At 44.0% G+C, this 18,940-nt stretch overlaps 1 protein-coding gene across 3 annotated transcripts in view; it reads right to left on the minus strand.

Moving 5' to 3' along the window:
- CCM2 (CCM2 scaffold protein) overlaps positions 1 to 18,940 on the minus strand; it is a 553,948-nt gene that overhangs the window by 520,255 nt on the left and 14,753 nt on the right. For all 3 annotated transcript variants that reach the window (XM_069645812.1, XM_069645811.1, XM_069645813.1), the window contains exon 2: positions 2,462 to 2,622. In XM_069645812.1, the coding sequence (XP_069501913.1) occupies positions 2,462 to 2,491 (30 nt within the window). In that variant the 5' untranslated portion in view covers positions 2,492 to 2,622. The remainder of the gene's footprint in view (positions 1 to 2,461; positions 2,623 to 18,940) is intronic.

Below are 18,940 nucleotides of genomic sequence, written 5' to 3' on the forward strand. Positions count from 1 at the left end.
TTGAGGGGCCAATGTTTTTTTCTTTATTTATTAATGGTGCCATTAATAACTTGTTAGCTGTTCCTTTCCATGCATCTTCTCTGGGTAATGATAACATTCCAGCGTTATTACTTGCTGATGACACGGTTTTAGTCTCACACACCCAATTAGATCTAAAAATGCAATTAGCACATGGAGTTCGTTATTGGCCTTCTCTCAGCCAATCAGAATGTTTCGTGTGCAGTCAATAACTACTGGTATTGACTGCATTTGGTCTTCAAAAGCAAACAGAGCGACAACAATGCACTTTTGAGGCATGATTTTTCTCAACAAAAAACCTCTTGATGCAACTACTTCTTTTCCGTTGCAACATCCTCTTTAACAGACTAACACGTAAGCTACAACATGAGAAAATGTTTTCACCTAATGAATGCCAATGCTAAACCTGCTCTAGTTTAAACAAGTTTGCATTTAAAATGCTTAACTTAGGACAACAACCTTGTTATTTAAATAGTACAAAATAAAAACATTCAATTTACTAACTCAGTGTGTCCATTTACTTTGCTCACTATTAAAAGCAATGACTAAAATTCACCAGAAAAACGTGTATTGCTATTACCTCTATATGCCCACCTTCCCTCTGTCCAAAAGGCTATATTAAATAGGTTTCTGAAACAAATTGTTTAGTTATAAATTTGGCAAAAACGAAATCTGCGTTTGGGTCACCAGGAGGAAACCTAAATTTGCACTATTAGAGGTGTCAAAATTGAACAGGTTACATTTTATAACTACTTGGGTATTAGGGTCATGGATTGTGGCAGATGGACCCTCGAGTTGGACAAAGGAAACCCTGCTTTAGTGAGATATAGTTCAGCAATCGCAAGATTTATAAGGGAACATGGTGTCGAGGCAATTCGTCCAACGTCAAGAATGTACAAGGCACAGGTTAGACCAGCAACGCTGTATGGAAATGAGCTATGGGGTATCGCTCCTGTTCGATCTTGGTCGTTACTGAAAATGTATTCTTAAAACATATTCTACACTTTCTGAAATCTATAACTACCCTCCAGGTTTACTTGGAACTTAACTTGAGAGTCATGGATTGTCTAATACCTATAAAATCTCTTTGTATTGGATAATGTTATGGTCTTCATCTCAATTAATAAAATTAAGAGAATCTGTGCAGGATCTCCTCTTGCAGACTGGTGGCCGTATGGTACAATGGTGTAGGCATTTCAAGCAACATGCGAACTGCACAGGAAACCTTGATTTATGGTCAGATCCATCAATCGTAGATCAATTTACAAAACATGGCTAAAACAGCCTTCTATACCAAAAGGGAGGATCAGCTCTTTGGCAAGCTCTTTAATTCTGCATTGGCCTTAAATTATTGGGACACTATACCTGCATTTGGTAACGAGCCTTACTTAGATTTCATTAGACCACATTACACTTGCACGCTTTATTCCAATTTAGGTTGGGGCGTCTACCATTAGCTAGCACATTGTTTTAATGTAAGGAATTCACTTCAATCGGACGCCTGTTTTTGTCAAATGTAGCAGAGAAATACACGTTATTGTTCTGGCTTTTGTATGGAAGATTTGTGAGTGTTCATTTAAACCTCTTACTTAGCCATGCCATTTCTAGTTTATCAGCTGCGTTGGCATTTTGCAAAGGGACAAGCGAGGGCGACTGTGGCTACATTTTTACACAGAGCCGGGCTGGGAAGAGCAGCTCATTTAGAAGTTCTAATATAATGATTTAAAGTATCCTAGCGTGTGTAGTAATATTTATTATATTGTGTTTTTAAGTAAGGGTTATTTTATAAAAAAGGTATGATCGCCATGTGCAAACATTCTTGATTAATTATTGATGTGAATTCTAATGATAGTTACGTGTTGGTAGTGTGTGCATTTCATTAAATACATAAATGAAGTTATTACAAAGAACACGGGAAGTACCGAATATGTTCAGCACAAAACAGACTTGCGACTGAATGTTTTGGAGACTACATGTGACATGATGGATAGGAAAAGAAAGCGCTGAGCCTTTTGCTAACGATAGGGTCACTGAGCTCAAGCCAGTTGCCAGAAGGGAGGATCACACAACTGTTAACACTCGGTTTATACTTCCAGGAATGTGGCTGTGTAGCTCGAAAATGTTATCAGAACCTCAGAGCTCTGCCCCGTGATTTGAGGTGGCAAGTCCCTTTTACAGATGCTGCCGAGCCTTGCATACAAGTTCTAGACGACCAATCTAGCACCAAATAAATATATTTAGCAATGCACTTACTCAGTCCTGGCAAAAAATAAAATGTTAAGTTCATATATTCGTTTTTTACGGAAACTAAGAACGTCTAATATGTGAAATCAACATTTTGGAATGGAGTGTATTGGGGTCTTTTACAATGAACGCCAATCAACTCAGGAAACGTTATACTAACATATCCCCCTGTCCCAAAAAAAAGAGCCCCAGGACTCACCTTTTTTGCTTTCTTTGCATCATCTTCCATGTCTCACCGCCGCCGACTCCTTTGCAGTGCCTCTGTAAGAGCTGGCGCCCCTGGCACTCCCGAGGACATCCCTGCAACTGTGGCAAAGTCACTCCGTTCCTCTCGATGGCATCCTCGCCACTCCCCAAGACCTAAAGGACATCACCACAGAAGTTGGCCAGCAGCAACAACAATTCACCTCCCACGTCCCAACCTCAAGTGCTATTTACTGTTTACTCTGCACCTAACGTGGATGTTTCATAAAACCAAGCAATTGTACGATCAAGCCAATGAGGTCCCAAACGCAATCATCCCTGCTACAACACTGCAACTGAGGAACTCTTGCCCAGTTATTCTACTCCAACTTTAAATCCCTCACTAATGGTGTCAATGGATCGACAGAGCCACTAACCTGCCAATTAACCTCACTGCACACTCAAAACCTTTGCTCTAAATAGCAGTGCAAGAAATTACTCAACCTGCTGCTGCTTTCACCGATACCACAGAATAAGCAGCACACCAATGCCACTGCATCCTCAAAACCCTTTTCTTGCCGGGTGACATGAGACTTAAACCCAGAACAGTCATGGCACTCAAGAGTTCAGTAACCCCAAACTCATGCCAATTTCTCTGAAAACCAAGAACCATTTAATCCAAGAACCTACATTCTACCAATGTCGTCACCAACGACTACAGCAACCATCCTACCAATGACATGACTAACTCTCTCAGTATGAACCCTTGAGTGAAATCTAGGGATCTGCTTGTGGAATTGCTGTTGGTCATTTGATACTTTTGTGTCTTCGTGCCAGAAAGCAGCTGCAGTCTATTGATGTGTGCACTCTTTGGCAGCAATGTCATTGGCAGAGTAATGTTCTGGTTCCCGTCCCAACCAACCTCTTCACAAGGTCTCCCAGAGCATCTAGCCCAAGCATTCAAACAAAGGGTGTCTCCAAGTAGCAACCCCACTGTTAGGGCCTGTTACAGCCTATGTTCAAAACCCCTGCTACCACCATGTCTGGTACGTTTCCGAAATGAGCTACATCACACACATATCCTATTGATCATGCACACTCACAAGCACACACACATCCCACTCACCACCCTTCAAACCCCATTGTCTTCACATTCACTGCACCTCATGGCTCAACGTCACTTACTGAGCTATCCTACACACCAACACCGCAGACCTCATCACCATCCAGAAACTCAGTGCCGTTTTCAGAGAACACTTTGCACATCACTCCGATAACCTGTAAAGCATGCATCATATTCACACGATCTCTGAAAGCCTTGAAGTAATCAATACAAATCTTCCTGAGCTTGTACATTTCAGGAACCCTCATTGGTTACTTCCATGGAAGACCTTAGCTGCCACTTCCCTCTCATAGACACACAACCCACCCACTACCTTCCACCCGACCTAGAGACCACAACAAAGCATTTCCTAGGAAAACAGATGAATCTGATCTTCACACCCATGAAAGTCTTCTTCAGAGCCTTCACAGAACACCACACAACCAAAGCATAAAAGAGTCTCTTATACCGTCTCAACATCAAACCGCACATCACTGACCTTATACCCCTCAAGGGAAACTTCTTCCAACCTCCTTTCTGCAGAACCACACTAAAGTACCGTTGCCTATCAAGATGGATTAGAGTGGACACTGTGCCAAGCATTCCATAACCATCTTATACCACCCATCATCCACAGCCAACTCATACCCAATAAAACAGTATCCCTCCTTGAAAGACTTACCCATAGGCACACAAACAAGATCTCATCCCAGAAGTTTCATCACAACCCTCATTGACACCAACAGCATGTCAGGATTATTGGGGTTGTGGGACATTTCTAGCTCATACAATGTGTGGTTATGCACATAATACAAGGGCAAATATGCCCTTGGCATGCCATCCATTGGCTCCCAGGACTACACTCTATAGAATCCCTGCAACCTGAAGGTTCCACCAGGATTCTGGGTAAAGACATGCCTTGCCCGTGCCAGTTGCTGGTAATTGGCAATCACGACATGGGCATCTTCTCTTGCGCACTTTGATGCCACCAGCATCTCTTGGACTTGGTCCGCAGGCCTCTCCCCAAGCTAGCGTTTGCGCACCAGCACCTGCCCACCATTCATGCAAGCAGGGTCGCCATATGCTACTCTGCTCAGAGCCCTCATGGCGTGCTAATCCACTGTGCGCAGTAGAGTTCACAAAGAGGCATGGTGTGATTCTCTGTTGCGCATTGAGACTGTAGGCACTCGCTGACTAGCCCAGGGCCGACCAGTCCAGGGACGACAATGCATCCTCGCCTTAAAATAACAAGCCACGGGAATCTGCACCGTGCGTTCTCGGGCCAAAGTTAAGTAACAATGAGGGTGCAAACATTGTCAGAGGGCCTGTTCTAAGGCCCTGTAAAAGGGGAGAGAGAGAGCCTGCCCCACCGCGACCAGCGCTGCAGTGAAGGTGGGCCCCATCGCACCCCTCCTTACCTGAAGGAGGTCAGCAGCAAGGCCATGGGGTGGGGATCTGCCCCAACCAAGGCGGCAGCAGCAGCAGTGCTGTTGCAAAACGAAATAGGTATGCAGCAGCTGGCATGACACCGCCGTGAACCATGCTAGAGGAAGGGGAGGAGGAGCCAGCATCTGGAAAGCCACTGCAATGGGCGATGAAATTGGCACTGCAGCCTAGATCAGAGTTGAGCTCCAGCAGGAGCCCGCCCCACAAAGGCCATCCACTAGCCCACAGGGGAATTGGTTTTAATGTACGCAAAGGCCTAGTGATTTGGTTTTAATGTAAACAAAGGACTAGCAAAGCACCACAAAACCACCAGGGAGAATTAGTGTTGATAAATGGCTCCAACAAGGCTTGAAAAAGCACTGGGTCCATGCGAGCCCCTACAGGGTCCATACTAAAAACGCAGAAGGAAGGGTGTGGGACTTACTAGTACCTATGAAGCCTCCTGAAACCCCTCAAGGAAGGTAAGGTATTGGATATGGTAGGGAGCAATCCTGGAAGGGAGTGTGGTATTTAAGTGTGTGTGAATGGTTGGGAGTAGGCTAGATGGGCGAGTACAGTAGGCGGTGGAGGATGCCCAAGAGACCAGCGGAGGCAAGAGCGACAGGAGTGTGCATGCCACTGGAGAGAGGGAAGTCTATGGAGTGTTGTGGGTGTGAAAGTGGAGAGTGTGTGGAGTACAGGTAGAGTAGGAGTAACGGAGTGGTAGTAGAGATAATAGACAGCAAGAGCAGCAGAGTAGCGAGTGAGAGGAAAAGATATTAGAGTGGTAAAATAACAGTAGTGGGTGTAAGAGTGAAAAGAAGAGTAGAGTGATAACAGTAGTAGTGGAAGAATAGAGTAGGGGCAGCAGTGCAGAGAGTAGGAAACGTGACAGGAAGTGGGAGAATAGGAGGAGTGGTAGGAGCAGAGAGGGATTAGAATATAGAACAGAAGAATTCCAATAGGCAAGAAAGTAGATTGGGAGCAAGGAAGAAAGGATAACAACGGAGGGAACATTAAGAAGTGAAGGAGTTGAGAAGAGGAGAAGTCAAATCAAAGGGTGGAGGTGGAAAGGTAGAGTGAGAGATGGGAGGGACAGTAGTATGGCAGGAGGAGAATATCTTAAAGCCAGCGTAGTGAAGGGACAGGTAAGAAAGTGTAAGAGATGAGAGTCAAACTGGGTGAAAAAGACACCATCCCCATAATACTAAGCAGGCTATTTCAGGGAAAGACTAGAAGGCCCCTAGGTAGTCAGTTAGCCATTGTTTTAGTGAAGCCGCTAATGGAACCAGATAGAACATCCACAGATAGTATCTCGCCAGTGGGGAAACCTAACACTATTAGGGACGTCTGGGCTAGGTAGGGTTAAATCTGGAAATCAGATAGGGTGAGACGGCCCAAGCGCCATCTTCCTTTTAAGACCCTGGTAGGCGGTAATGTTTACCCAGAGAACCTGTGACCCAAACTACCTGTAAAGTCCCAATAAACACCCTGGGAACTACTTTGGGAGATAGCGTGGTTATTGATGGCGGGTCACGCCACCACAATATATAAAAGGGTAAAGGTTGCATGGTGAAACATACAACATTGTGCATTTATTTCTGATTATATATCTCTGTGTGAAGACTAATTTATCAATACCAGGATTCACCTGTGAAGGAACAGGAAGGGCTACAGTCAATAAGGCAAAATGACCAACTTTTGAATATTCCTAAGGAAAACGCTTCTGCCATGTTTTGTTTGTCACATATATTGATTTAGCCCAGAAGATCACTTACTTTGCGGAATCGATCAACCTCCGCTTATGCTGTGTGCATACATGTTGTTTGCTTAAGCAGCCTATGTTGATGTGCTTATAGGTTTGTGACGATACAACAATATGTGTGGCTAGTATGCGTGTTTCTAGTAGTGCTCACCAGCATTATAACTCAGATTAGTAACCAAATTGAGTTTGTTTTAATCTTCTTTCACATAATCAAGAAGATATGGTTTTTGTTCAAAGAAAACCCCCATACCTATCTACTAGTTTTCTAGCCTTCATTTTGGTTTCCCCAATATCCCCTTTATATCAAAAGCCTCTCCATAACTCTCTTCCATCCTTTGGCTGCATTGTGGTGACCTGTTGGGTCCAATTCAGGAACCCATGGCATCCAAGGTGGGAGGGTTGTGTTTTATTTGGCTTCTGTGGTTAGGGAGAGAGTGTGGATATTTAGCCAAACCTTGTCAAGCTGCTATACAGCCTCTTGGACAAAATCTCCCACTCAAAACCACTGTAGATGCAATTCTCCACCCCTAAAGCTAGACACCACAAAACCCCTAAATGCCAATCTTGGGTAGACATATGAAATCACCAACAGCAAATGCCCCATCCCCAAACACAAATATGAATTATGGCGCACATCCAACTCTTGTGAGAAGCTCCCAAAATGTAAAATCCTCCAAGCCTCCGCAGATAACTTATCTACCACCAGTAGCAGAGCCCTGATGAAAAGGCATAAACTGACTTCTGAAACCCCCATCCATTGGCAAATCAAATTCCATTAATCCATTGTTTGTATTTTTTTTCCAAAACAATTTATTCAATTCCACACATAAGAAACAATATCTGTCAAAGTAACAATGTCTCACATTAATCAGAAAGAACAAAATTTACATAACATAAGCATCATAAAGAGTACATACCAGCAAATAACCAACCATAGCGAAACACATTCAACATATTAACATGAATAAACATAAGATAACACAAACGACAACACAAATGACACTTCTAACGGAAAGGAGAAAAAGAGAAAGAAGGAAAAAGAGAAAGACAAAAATAAATAAATAAAAATATTTTTTTAAAAAAGGGAAGGAAACCCATCAACCCCACCATGAATACCGTTGCAATCAAAGCAACCCAATAACTACATTTATCATAGAGAGCCATAAACTGACCCCATAGCTTCATGAAGTCTTCCTCCTTATCCTTATTACGAAATGAAACTTTATCATATGCCGCCAAAATATGCATCTCCGTCAACCATTCGTCAACATTTGTTTTTTTTCTTGTTTTCCAAATCCTGAGTATCAACTTAATCGCCATCATTATGGCCCTATCAATCCAACAAGAATGTCTCCTAGCGCTACCACATCTATCTTTACGGGAAGGTAAAATTATATTTACTGCTGATCTCCGCAAAACAATACCAAAAATCAAATCAATCCCATCAATCACCTCCTTCCAGAACTCCCTCACTCTCGGGCAATCCCACAGTAAATGCAATAAAGTTTCCCTATTAACATCACAACACCAACATAAATCAGTAGGTCGCAACCCCAGCTTAAACATCTTAGCCGGTGTCCAATACAATTTCCCTATTACCTTCTGTCTACGTAAACCCATATCGGGTCCCAAATCCAAAGTAACCTTTAGAATATTTCTCCAATCGACCTCAGGAATATCCTCCTGAACATCTTCCGACCAAATGTCTCTCAATCTAGACCAAGCAAATTGGAGTTTCTCATCAATAGGCATAAATCGCATACAAGTACTCGCACAGTATTCCTGACCCTCCAACAACTTACTAATCTCCGTTTTTTTTCCAATAGAACCATCAGCCATAACCATCCTTCCATTAATCACAGAAACCAAAGGCAAGTATCTATCTCTCTCGCTCAGCCTCAAGCTGTATCTATCTTGTAATTACACAAAAGTCAACAACCGACCTCCATCCATCACATCCGACAGTCTCAAAATTCCCTTAGTTATCCAATTCAAATATTTATTATCTATCTGTATAACATCATTGAACCATAAAGAGGCATCAGAGCTGAACCATAACTCTGATTATTTTCCCTAAACCCCCACCCCGCCCCCCATCACCTTTACAGTTGCTGCAGTTGGAATAAACGTCAACCTCTTACTTGGTAGTTTATCCATACTGTATAGGTTTCCTAGGTCAAATGGTGCACAAACATCCCTTTCCATACGCACCCAAATCGGCTCTCTTACAGTCCTTTCCCTAAAGTAATATGAGCTTTTTTTTTGTAAAAAGGCTTTGTAATATTTTGTTAAATCAGGGAATCCAAACCCCCCATCCTCAACCTTTTGCATCAGCATGTATTTTGGAATCCAAGGTCTCTTACCCGGACCCCACAAAAGAGAAGAAAAGAGTTTTTCAATTGTAATTAACTGCTTTTTATATAACAACGGGATAGATTGAATAATATATAAAAGCTTTGGTAAGAGGACCATTTTGATTGCATTAATCTTTGCCCACAAATTCAATTGCAATCTCTCCCATCTCTTCACCAGTAACGACATTCGCAACTACCAAGTCCAAATTAAATTGCAGCAATTTCTTCAAATCTCCTATAATATGTATGCCTAAATATTTAACACCCCTCGGTGACCACGTACAATTCCACAAACGCAGAACATTACAATTACAACGGTTAGACAATGGAAAGACCTCAGTTTTGTCCCAATTCACCTTATGTCCCGACAGCTCACCCACTTCCTGAAACATATCTTTTATTACATTGCCACACACCTCAGGGTTTGACAGCATAAGAAGCATATCAGCATATGATAAAACATTAACTTCAACTTTGCCAACCATAATTCCTTTAATAATCTCACATTGTCAAATATATGAAGCAAGTGGTTCCAATGCCAAATCAAACAAAAAAGGTGACAACGGACAACCTTGTATCGTACCCCTCAGTAAAGGAAATGATTCAGAAATTACTCCATTAACCAATACTCGGGCCCTAACATCTCTATGAATACACTCTACCATTTTCATGAAACTCGGGCCAAATCCCATTTCCATTAAAGTGTATTCCAAAAACTTCCAGTTAACCCTATTTAAGGCTTTTTCAGCATCAAAAAACCCAATAATGTCATTCGAGTCCTTTCCAAAACGTTCACCAACCACATTTAAAACCGTTCTGATATTATCATAACCATGCCTCCCTGGAATAAAACCCAACTGTGACTCATCAATCAAATCTCCCACACATAATCTCAACCTATTAGCCCAGATTTTAGTGAACATTTTTAGATCCACATTCAATATCGGAATAGGCCTATAGTTTCCACACCTAGTATGATCCTTATTGGGTTTCGGGATCACAACAATCAATGCTTCTTTCATCGATTCACACATCGTTCCTGATACTATGAATTCATTATAGAGTTCACACAAAACTGGCGCTAATTGGACATCAAATTTCTTATAAAATTCAGAGACTATACCATCAGGACCCAGCGATTTCCCCATCATTCATCTCAGATATGGAAGCACTACTTTCAGCAACGTCAATTGCAGAGTCAAGTAAAGTCTGCTTCTCTAAAGCCAGTTTTGAGAGCGAAATTTTCCCAAACTTTTTGTTCCAATCTATCAACCGTAGGATCGCTGTCTTCCCTATACAGCGTTTCGTAAAAATCTTTAAAAATATTCACAAATATCTCTATTCTAGAAACACAGGTATCTGTCACCAGTCCCTTAAGCTTACAAGCCAACAATTTTCCATTCCGATCACCCGATTCCCAAAACCTCTGTTTTGAATAAAACATACTCTTACTTGCAAAGTTTTGCACATAAGTCCTCAATTCTGCCTCTAATTTCTGCAATTTCAGCTTGTTTTGACCTAAATCATCCTTAGCACAAACCCCTTGCAAGTCTCTGATCTCCGACTCCAGATTTCTTACCACATCCGAATTATCATTCCTTGCATGCGCAGTTCTACTTATTAGTTCCCCCCCTTAATACTGCCTTAAAACAATCCCAAACAGACTTAATACCAGCCAAATCTATATTTTCTTCAAAGTAGTGTCCAATAGATGTATCTTAACCCTCGGTAACCAAACTATCCTTTAATACGCTAGCTTGCATTCTCCAACTTCTTGTTCTGGCACCCACTTTGTCCAAGAGTAACTGAATAACAGGTGAATAAAAGGTGAATTCCTCCTCATCGTGATGAAGCCCCCTCCAAATATCAACAAGTTTGTATTTAAACACAAACCATCAATCCATTTTTAATTGCCAAGACTGCCAGGACTAGAGAACTCTCCTTCATTCCCGCCCCCATCACTTACACCACTTTTAGGAAACTCTATACCTATTGGGATAGTGCAGGGCATCGAGGACGTAGACCCTGCGTATTACAGCCGGATGATCCACCCATGCAGTTCTGGACACAGCGCTATTGTAAGCAGTAGCGGGCAGACAACGGAGGCTGCCCCTAACCTGTCTGTGCGGCGGGCGCTCCAGCCTCGGTCCGCCCTGCGCCGGGAACCGAAGCCAGAAGGCTCTTAGGCCTCTCGGCAGCTGGCCGCCGGCAAGTGAGACGGCGGGCAAGGGAGCCCGAGATCTGACAACAGCGTTCCCATGCCACGACTCCTGCCTGGCCTTCCTCCATATCCCCCTGCACTCGCTAAGACACAGGAAGCAGCGGACACGGTAAGAGTTAGCAGGGGGAAGGTACGGCTCGTGCCTCCGAGTGCAGGCATATCTGCAACGAGGCGCAGCCTTTAGCCCCAGGACTTGGGAACACGGTATACTTCATCACTCCGCATCCAGGCCTCGAGCGCTGTTCTGGTGCTTTGGAGAACAGTCACACCAGCGAGGCCCATGAACAGTAGTCTCGAAACAGGTGGGCGTTAACTCACGCTGCAATAGGCCAACAGGCAGTGAGAACCATTAGGGTTCCAACAATGGATGAATGTTTCACTGCGCCATATACAAGGCGGCCCGCATGACCTGACCCGCTGGGGGCCCCCTGACGAACAGGTGGCACATCACTGCCCCCCGCAAGCTCTCATCAGAGCATATCACCACATTACCGGCCCCCTCAAGCCTTCATTGGAACATTTCACCCCCTGAGGGCCTCAATCCGTGAACACAAGGCACCACTCCCTTCCAGAGAAAGTGTACTGCAAGTCTGTTTCTCTGTCGCGGGACACTGTTCGGCAGAATTATATGCAGTACCCTTTGGGAACACCGCACACAATTAAGACTACAAGTGAGCAGCCAGACTTATCTCAAGAGTAAGTGAGCAGTATCCAATAGTTACACAAAAGACAGCAATCACTATGATTCAGGCAAACACTGACACAAGGTTTTCAAGTAAAAGAATATACATTTATTTCACTCTTCAGTTGTATAACATTACCAGGAATGTCCGCCTCAGCTACAGCTTCCTCTCAGTTTTAAGGTACAGTGCAAATCCGGTTGTTCGTTTCGTTCAGCCACTGTGAAAGTGTAGCCTACTTATATTGCAACCATCTCCCTCCTCTCTGGACTATCATATCCGGCCAGACTAAACTACACTATAGCCATTTGCACCTCATTGCCAACATGACCATTGGTAACCTTACCCAAATACCTTTAGTTGCCATCATTATAATAATTGTCCACCTGACTATCCTCACTAATTGCCTTACCATAAGCTACAGTCTAACCATCATGACGAGCTCCAGATCTCTACCTTGCCCAATCCTTGATAGGAACAATAAACTTAGAGCTAGGTTATCTCGACTACATGAACCACGAGCGAACGTCCTACCCAAACAGGACCACTACCTAAACAATAACCGCTCCAAATGTAAACTACCTAACTACCCTGACAAAACAGCATCAGCTACCTTGCAGAAACCAACCAAAACCATACCTAGCTATCGCAAACCTACTAAAACTCTCAACAATGTCTACTCTGCCAACCTCAACATGGCCTTAATAAACGCCAGATCGCTGGTAGCACATGCTACAGATATAGCCGACCTGATCACCTCAAATAATCTCGACCTCTTAGCAGTCACCAAAACTTGGCTACACGATGCAGCTGGTCCAGCCCTTGCCTTAGCAGTCCCTGATAATTACCAAATCTTCAGAGCTGACAGAACTAATACTAGAGGGGGAGGTATTGCCATTATAGCAAAAACACAACTAGCAATTAGAATTATAGCATCACCCCCAAATACCTCCTGTGAAATGCTCACAGCTAAAATACCTATATCCAACTCTAAGACACTAACAATCTATCTAATGTATAGGCCCCCAGGACCAATTGGCTCATTCGAGGATGATATTTCCAGTATCCTCTCCAGCAACACAATGTTACGCTCACCTGGTATCCACGGGGACGCCACCCAGCCGTAGGGACTCTGGTATCCTTCTTTGCGGTTCCCAGGTGTGACCAGCAGGGGAGTTCTGCCTGGAATACAGGTGGGCAATGTTCAAGACTGGGCAACTGGGGTAATCAGCCCCCACCACCCCAATGCCCACAGCCCCTCTGGGCCTCTCCTCACCTTGTTGTTAATTCAGGTGTGCTCTCCGTCCTGCCTTCTTGGCAGGGGCGCGTTGTCCTTTGTGGGCGAATGCGATCTAGTTACTTCACTGATGCCGGCCCGTTTTGAGTCTTTCAGGTAGGTCTTATTGCTGTTGTATATTGTTATTCTTGCATGCCTTTCTTGGTTTAATAAATGTCTCTTTCTCTTCCTTAGGTGTGCGGAAGTCCAGTGTGATGCATTGGCTGAATTGGGTCTCACCAGTAAATGATGGCATGTAAAGAGCGCTATGATGCGGTAAGTAGGCACTATGATGCCTTGCCTTTGCTAACCTGTTGTCTTTTCTTTCCCATAGATCGCAGTGCTCACCCGGTGTGTGGAATCCCGAGGCGATGCTGGTTGAGGGGCAACTTCCGAGGTAAGCTTTTCGGCACAATTCGTTATGTTGTAAAGTTTCTAATATCTTGTTTTTTCCTTTTTTGCAGATCCGTCGGACCGGGAGACGCGCTGATCCTAGGAAGCTGTTCGCAGGAGCTGTGGGCAGCTAACAATGAAAATTACAGGTAAGCTGCTGCCGTTAACAATGTCCTTTTGTCTCCTTACAGATGCTGTTCTTCCGAGGTTCGCGGGTATAGCTGAACACGATGAGCGTCACGTTGCAGGATTGCAAAGTAACGCGAAGCGTGTTATCCAAGTCGGGTGTGGTTTAAATAGCTTCAAGAAAGTAATCCAGGTAAAGTAGTTCCTAGGCTACCACACCCAAAACACTATACCACATAGCTTGGTTCTAAGGAACCAAGCAATGTGGATGCCTTCATGTTGGCTGACACTTGAAATAAAGTAGTTCCCTAAACACAGGTCTTTATTAAGTATGAGCCTGGCGCCAAAGGCGGCAGGACCGGCTCCAAAAGGGCCTAAGCAACGGATGCCTAAGTTTGTTGGAAACCCGAGCCAAGACCCCTCCTGGCCCTCAGGCTTGCCAGAGGGGTTTCTGGATGTGAGTCGTGACACACAAAGACAACTTCCCAGGTACTTATCCTAGGGGATTTCAACCTTGGCTTTAACAACCAAACAGACAATGACGCCAAGATTACCACCAATATGCTCCAAGAACAAGGATTTACGCAAAAAGTAAACCACCCAACACACTCAAAAGGTAGAACCCTTGACTGGGTGGCTGACTTAAACTGCAACCTCGCTATTAACTCCAACTACCCATTGTCGTGGATTGACCACCATCTGATTACCTTCACTATGGTACTAGATAAACAGATACAACCTAATATGACTACAGCCCCTCCTCAACCTATGAGGAACAAAAAAAAATATTACATTGGACAGGCTCCTACCACTGGTCATGCCGTCACTAAACAATGTAACTTTATCTACAAACCCCCAACACATTAGTTGATATGTACAATACAACTATGTCCAAAGCACTAGACTCTATTGCACCTCTCAAACTGCGCAAAAGCAAACCACAAGCACATTTAAACGCTTGGTTCACCGCCCATTTAAAAGAACTTAGACAAAAGCCATATGGCGTCATACACCATCGTCAGAAAATAAAACAAACTTGACTAAATCCGCCGACTATTACAAAAAAGAAATAATCAAAACCAAAAAAGACCTCTACAACGACAGAATTGCTAAAGCTAGCTCTAATACAGAGGAGCTCTTTACCATACTACGAAAAAATGGAGGCACCCATCCCCCCAGCTGATAATATAACTAAGGACAAAGTCTGGTGCACCAACATCCAGAATACTTTAGCCAATAAAATTACACTCCTTCAAGGTAAAATTGCAAATAAAAAAACCTCCCTCACCAAACATGATGCTCACTCCCAGACAGCCAAAACACTAACTAACAAACCAGACCAATTTAAATTCTCCAAAGTTTCTGTCCTTGAAGTGGAGAAAATAATTTCCTCCCTGAAGCCATCCAGATGCCAGGGCAACAACTGCCCAGCACAATTAATTAAAGATGCAGCAAGAGACCTGTCCCCATTTATCACCAAACTCATTAATGCATCTTTTTCAACTAACACTGTCCCGAGCAATTTGAAAGAATCTTGGGTCCTACCTTTGTTGAAAAAACAAACGCTAGACCCAGCCATACCAACCAACTATAGGCCCATCACAACGGTGCCTTTCCTCCTGAAGATATTTGACAGGGTAGCATACATTCAGATACAACAATACCTGGAAACAAACCACCTCCTCTGCACACGTCAATCAGGTTTCAGGTCACAACACGGCACTGAAACTGCACTGATTGACTTAAAAACACTTGACTTGTCAGCCGCTTTGACTTGGTGGACCATGAAGTCCTTTGCAAACACCTTGCCTCAGCGGCTCACTTCTCTAAGGACGCAGTAGCTTGGGTTCAGTCATTCCTTAACAACAGAACCATGTGAGTCTTCTCCCCTTCTGACTCGGCAGATCCTATCTCCATAGCCTGCAGTGTTCCTCAAGGCTCATGTGTTTGTCCCACCATGTACAATATATTCGCAAAGTCACTGTTCAACAAATTGGATAATCTGGGTGTCACCTACACAAATTATGCAGATGACACCCAGATCCTGATACCCCTTTCGGGCAATTACTCTTCCGACATAGCTCTTGTGAACACAATCTACCTCCTCATTCAGGCATGGATGGCCACACATGGTCTCTGCCTGAATGACGACAAGACAGAACGCCTAATACTAGGCACCCCGGCCAACCTGAAAAAACTCACAACGACTACTCCTCCTTCAATATTGATGGTAACTCTATCAAGGTTGTAAAAAGTAAAAACGCTTGGATTTTATTTCGACTCCACCCTAACCATGAGTAAACAGGTCAACTCTCTAGCGTCCTCATCAACATACACATGCAAATTAATCAGGGCCTGCAGACCCTACCTATCCCCTGCCAGTTGCATGACTCTGGCTAATGCCCTTATACTCTCAAGACTGGACTATTGTTAACGCCCTCTACTTGGGGGCCAACAAGTATATCCTAAAGAAAATTCAAACATTACAAAATAACACCTTAAGAACTGCTCTAAACATCCTAAACAAAGATCACATATCAGGGGATTAGAAGACAGAACCACTGGTTATCAATCAAAGACAGAAATCTGCTCAAAACGACCTCATTGACCCACAAATGCCTCAACAATGCTGCACCACGGTACCTATCCGACCGGATAGCCAAAAAAACCACCAACCGCCTGACTAGGTCTTCCAGCGCATGCTACCTTAGCATACCACGCTTCAATTTAGCCAATCTGGCGGTAGAAGTTTCCCAGTTATGGCAGCACAAACATGGAACTCACTCCCCTACTCACTCCGGGCTGATCAACATACCCTAGTTTCAGACTCAACATACAGAAATGGATTAGAACCAACGACACTCACCCCACAAATCAGCACTAAACAACCCATTAAGCGAGCATCCACCACCTCACAAGCCAGCAACTGGATTACACCTAGATTGCTTCCTGTAATGTAACTGTATATATTTTTCTGTAATGTAAATATATACATATTATATATATCTTGACCTGCACTGTAATACTATGCTCACCAAGTCTAAAGTCTCCCTGTACTGCTTTCGCCCAGTTACCTTCGGGTTTTGGTGCGCCATACAAAAACAATAAAACAAACGAACACTATTATAAGCAGTTTAAAAATCACACTCTTAATACACCACACCACTCCCAATAAATTCCAGACAAGTTAAGCTCACAGGGTGAAGTGGGAGCAAAATGGCACTGTAGCAATTTAAAAGGGAGGTAAAAACAAAGTTAATAGAAATAGAACCACACCAACAGGTAAGTACTCAGGGCAATTGGGCAATAGGAACTACAGTGATAGAATCAGGTAGAAAGGGCTTAGGGCCAAAGTCAATGGGTCAAAAGTCTTTTGCTCAAGATCACACAGTTCAGGGTAGTTTGCGGTAATGTTTGTGCCACGGATTCCGGACGAGGTTGGTTGGCAGAAAAGTTAGTTCAAAGAGAAGAGAAGGACAAGACCTCGGTTTGGAGAAAGATTTCAAACACCTTCACCGCGGCTGACCGAAACGAACAACCGGATTTGCACTGTACCTAAAAACGAAGAGGAAGCTGTAGCTGAGACGGACGTTCCTGGTAGTTCCTGCACTAACCAGGGAAGAAACCAGCAGCAAAGCAAAGCAGCGAATAAAAAGTGCGCTCCTTAAAACCCAAGCAAGGTCCGACCTTCCTGGCTATCCGGCCTACTGTAGCTCTGAACAGCGAATTCGACCAGAGGAGGGGTCCTGGCTTGCAGTTTGGGCGAACTGGTTGTTCCCACCAGCTCAAGGGAAGAAGTTTCCTGGAGGATCTTCTCTGTCGTTGGATTCTGAAGATTGGGACCAGCAGCAGGGCTTCACCGGGCAGTTCAGTCGTTGTAGGGGTCCTCTTCCATCAGCTCCTCGTTGGTTCTTTCGTTCCAGTGGCGACTCTGCCTTTCCAGTCCGAGACCTGCTTTTTATGCAGTTCCCCCCCATTCATACAGCCTGGCTGTCAATCACAGCAGGGTGGCTGTCCTGGCAAGGACAGTCACCCAGCCAATGAAACAGGAGTGCGTCTTGGGTTACCAAGGGAACCCATGGCAGGGGTCCTAAGATCCGTCCCTCACATCCTGCTTACCCAGACTTTCAGGCACCTTAAGGAGGGCTTCTGTGCAGAAGCCCTCGAAAAGACGGAGAACAAAAGGGACCAAACCTGGTTTGGCGCGCAGAGTAAAAACACGAGAAAGACATTTACAAAAAGAAATGGCGAATAAACCCAGCCGGAACCGTAATAAAATATATATGGTCAAGCGGGTTTATGTTTGAGGCTAATATAGCCTAAAACAATACCATGGTTATTTAAGATAACCGCTGTATAAAAGAATAGGGTAGTTACCACTGCCACCTGCCAGGTCTTAGTGTAAAGGGAGCGAAACAATGCTCCAAGTGACAGACAAAAAGGGATAAGAATTATCCCTTTCCAATACTCCATGTAAAATGGGGTGTATTGGGTCTGTGGGTTAAAGTGACTGAAGTAAAGTTAATGGCTGCTTTACCTTTTCTGGGGGACAGTAGTCAGCCCCAAAAAATGGAGTCAGGGGGAAGTCTCAAAGACAACCCTGTGTCACTGCACTGAAGGTGTTGTGTAACACATATGAAAAACATGAGGCCATGGAGTAGGTGAGGCTCCAATTCTCAGGATCACACAAAGTGAAAACACACACAGAAAACACATGTAAGAGTGGGGAAAAGTCTCACTCTTACCAGGTGAATAAAATAAACCATAGACATCCAGCAAAGCTGCTGAGGGACTCATTAGGTAAGGGAAATCAGCCATTTATGAGAATTCCCCCTAACAGACACTTAGTAGCAAACTTGGGTGGCACGACACCGACTACCAGAGGCAACTGACACCTGGGTCCAGACAGACATTTCCAGTCACGCAGATCAGCCAAAGGCCAAACCAATTGAACTCTGCATGCTGGGAAGGATGGTCAGTGACATGATCAGGGGTACATAACTGGGAGGCTTGTACACAAAGAAATGCCAAGTACGATAAGGAGTTATTCAGAGAACAGAGGCACTCGACACAAGCAACAATCAATCTTAACAGTCGAGGCTTGCTCTCTGACCATCACAGTGGAGCCCTTGGCCTGGGAAGTACTAGCAGAG

The sequence above is a fragment of the Ambystoma mexicanum genome, chromosome 2p, assembly GCF_040938575.1.
Source record: "Ambystoma mexicanum isolate Mex_15411 chromosome 2p, UKY_AmexF1_1, whole genome shotgun sequence".
Lineage (NCBI taxonomy): Eukaryota > Metazoa > Chordata > Amphibia > Caudata > Ambystomatidae > Ambystoma > Ambystoma mexicanum.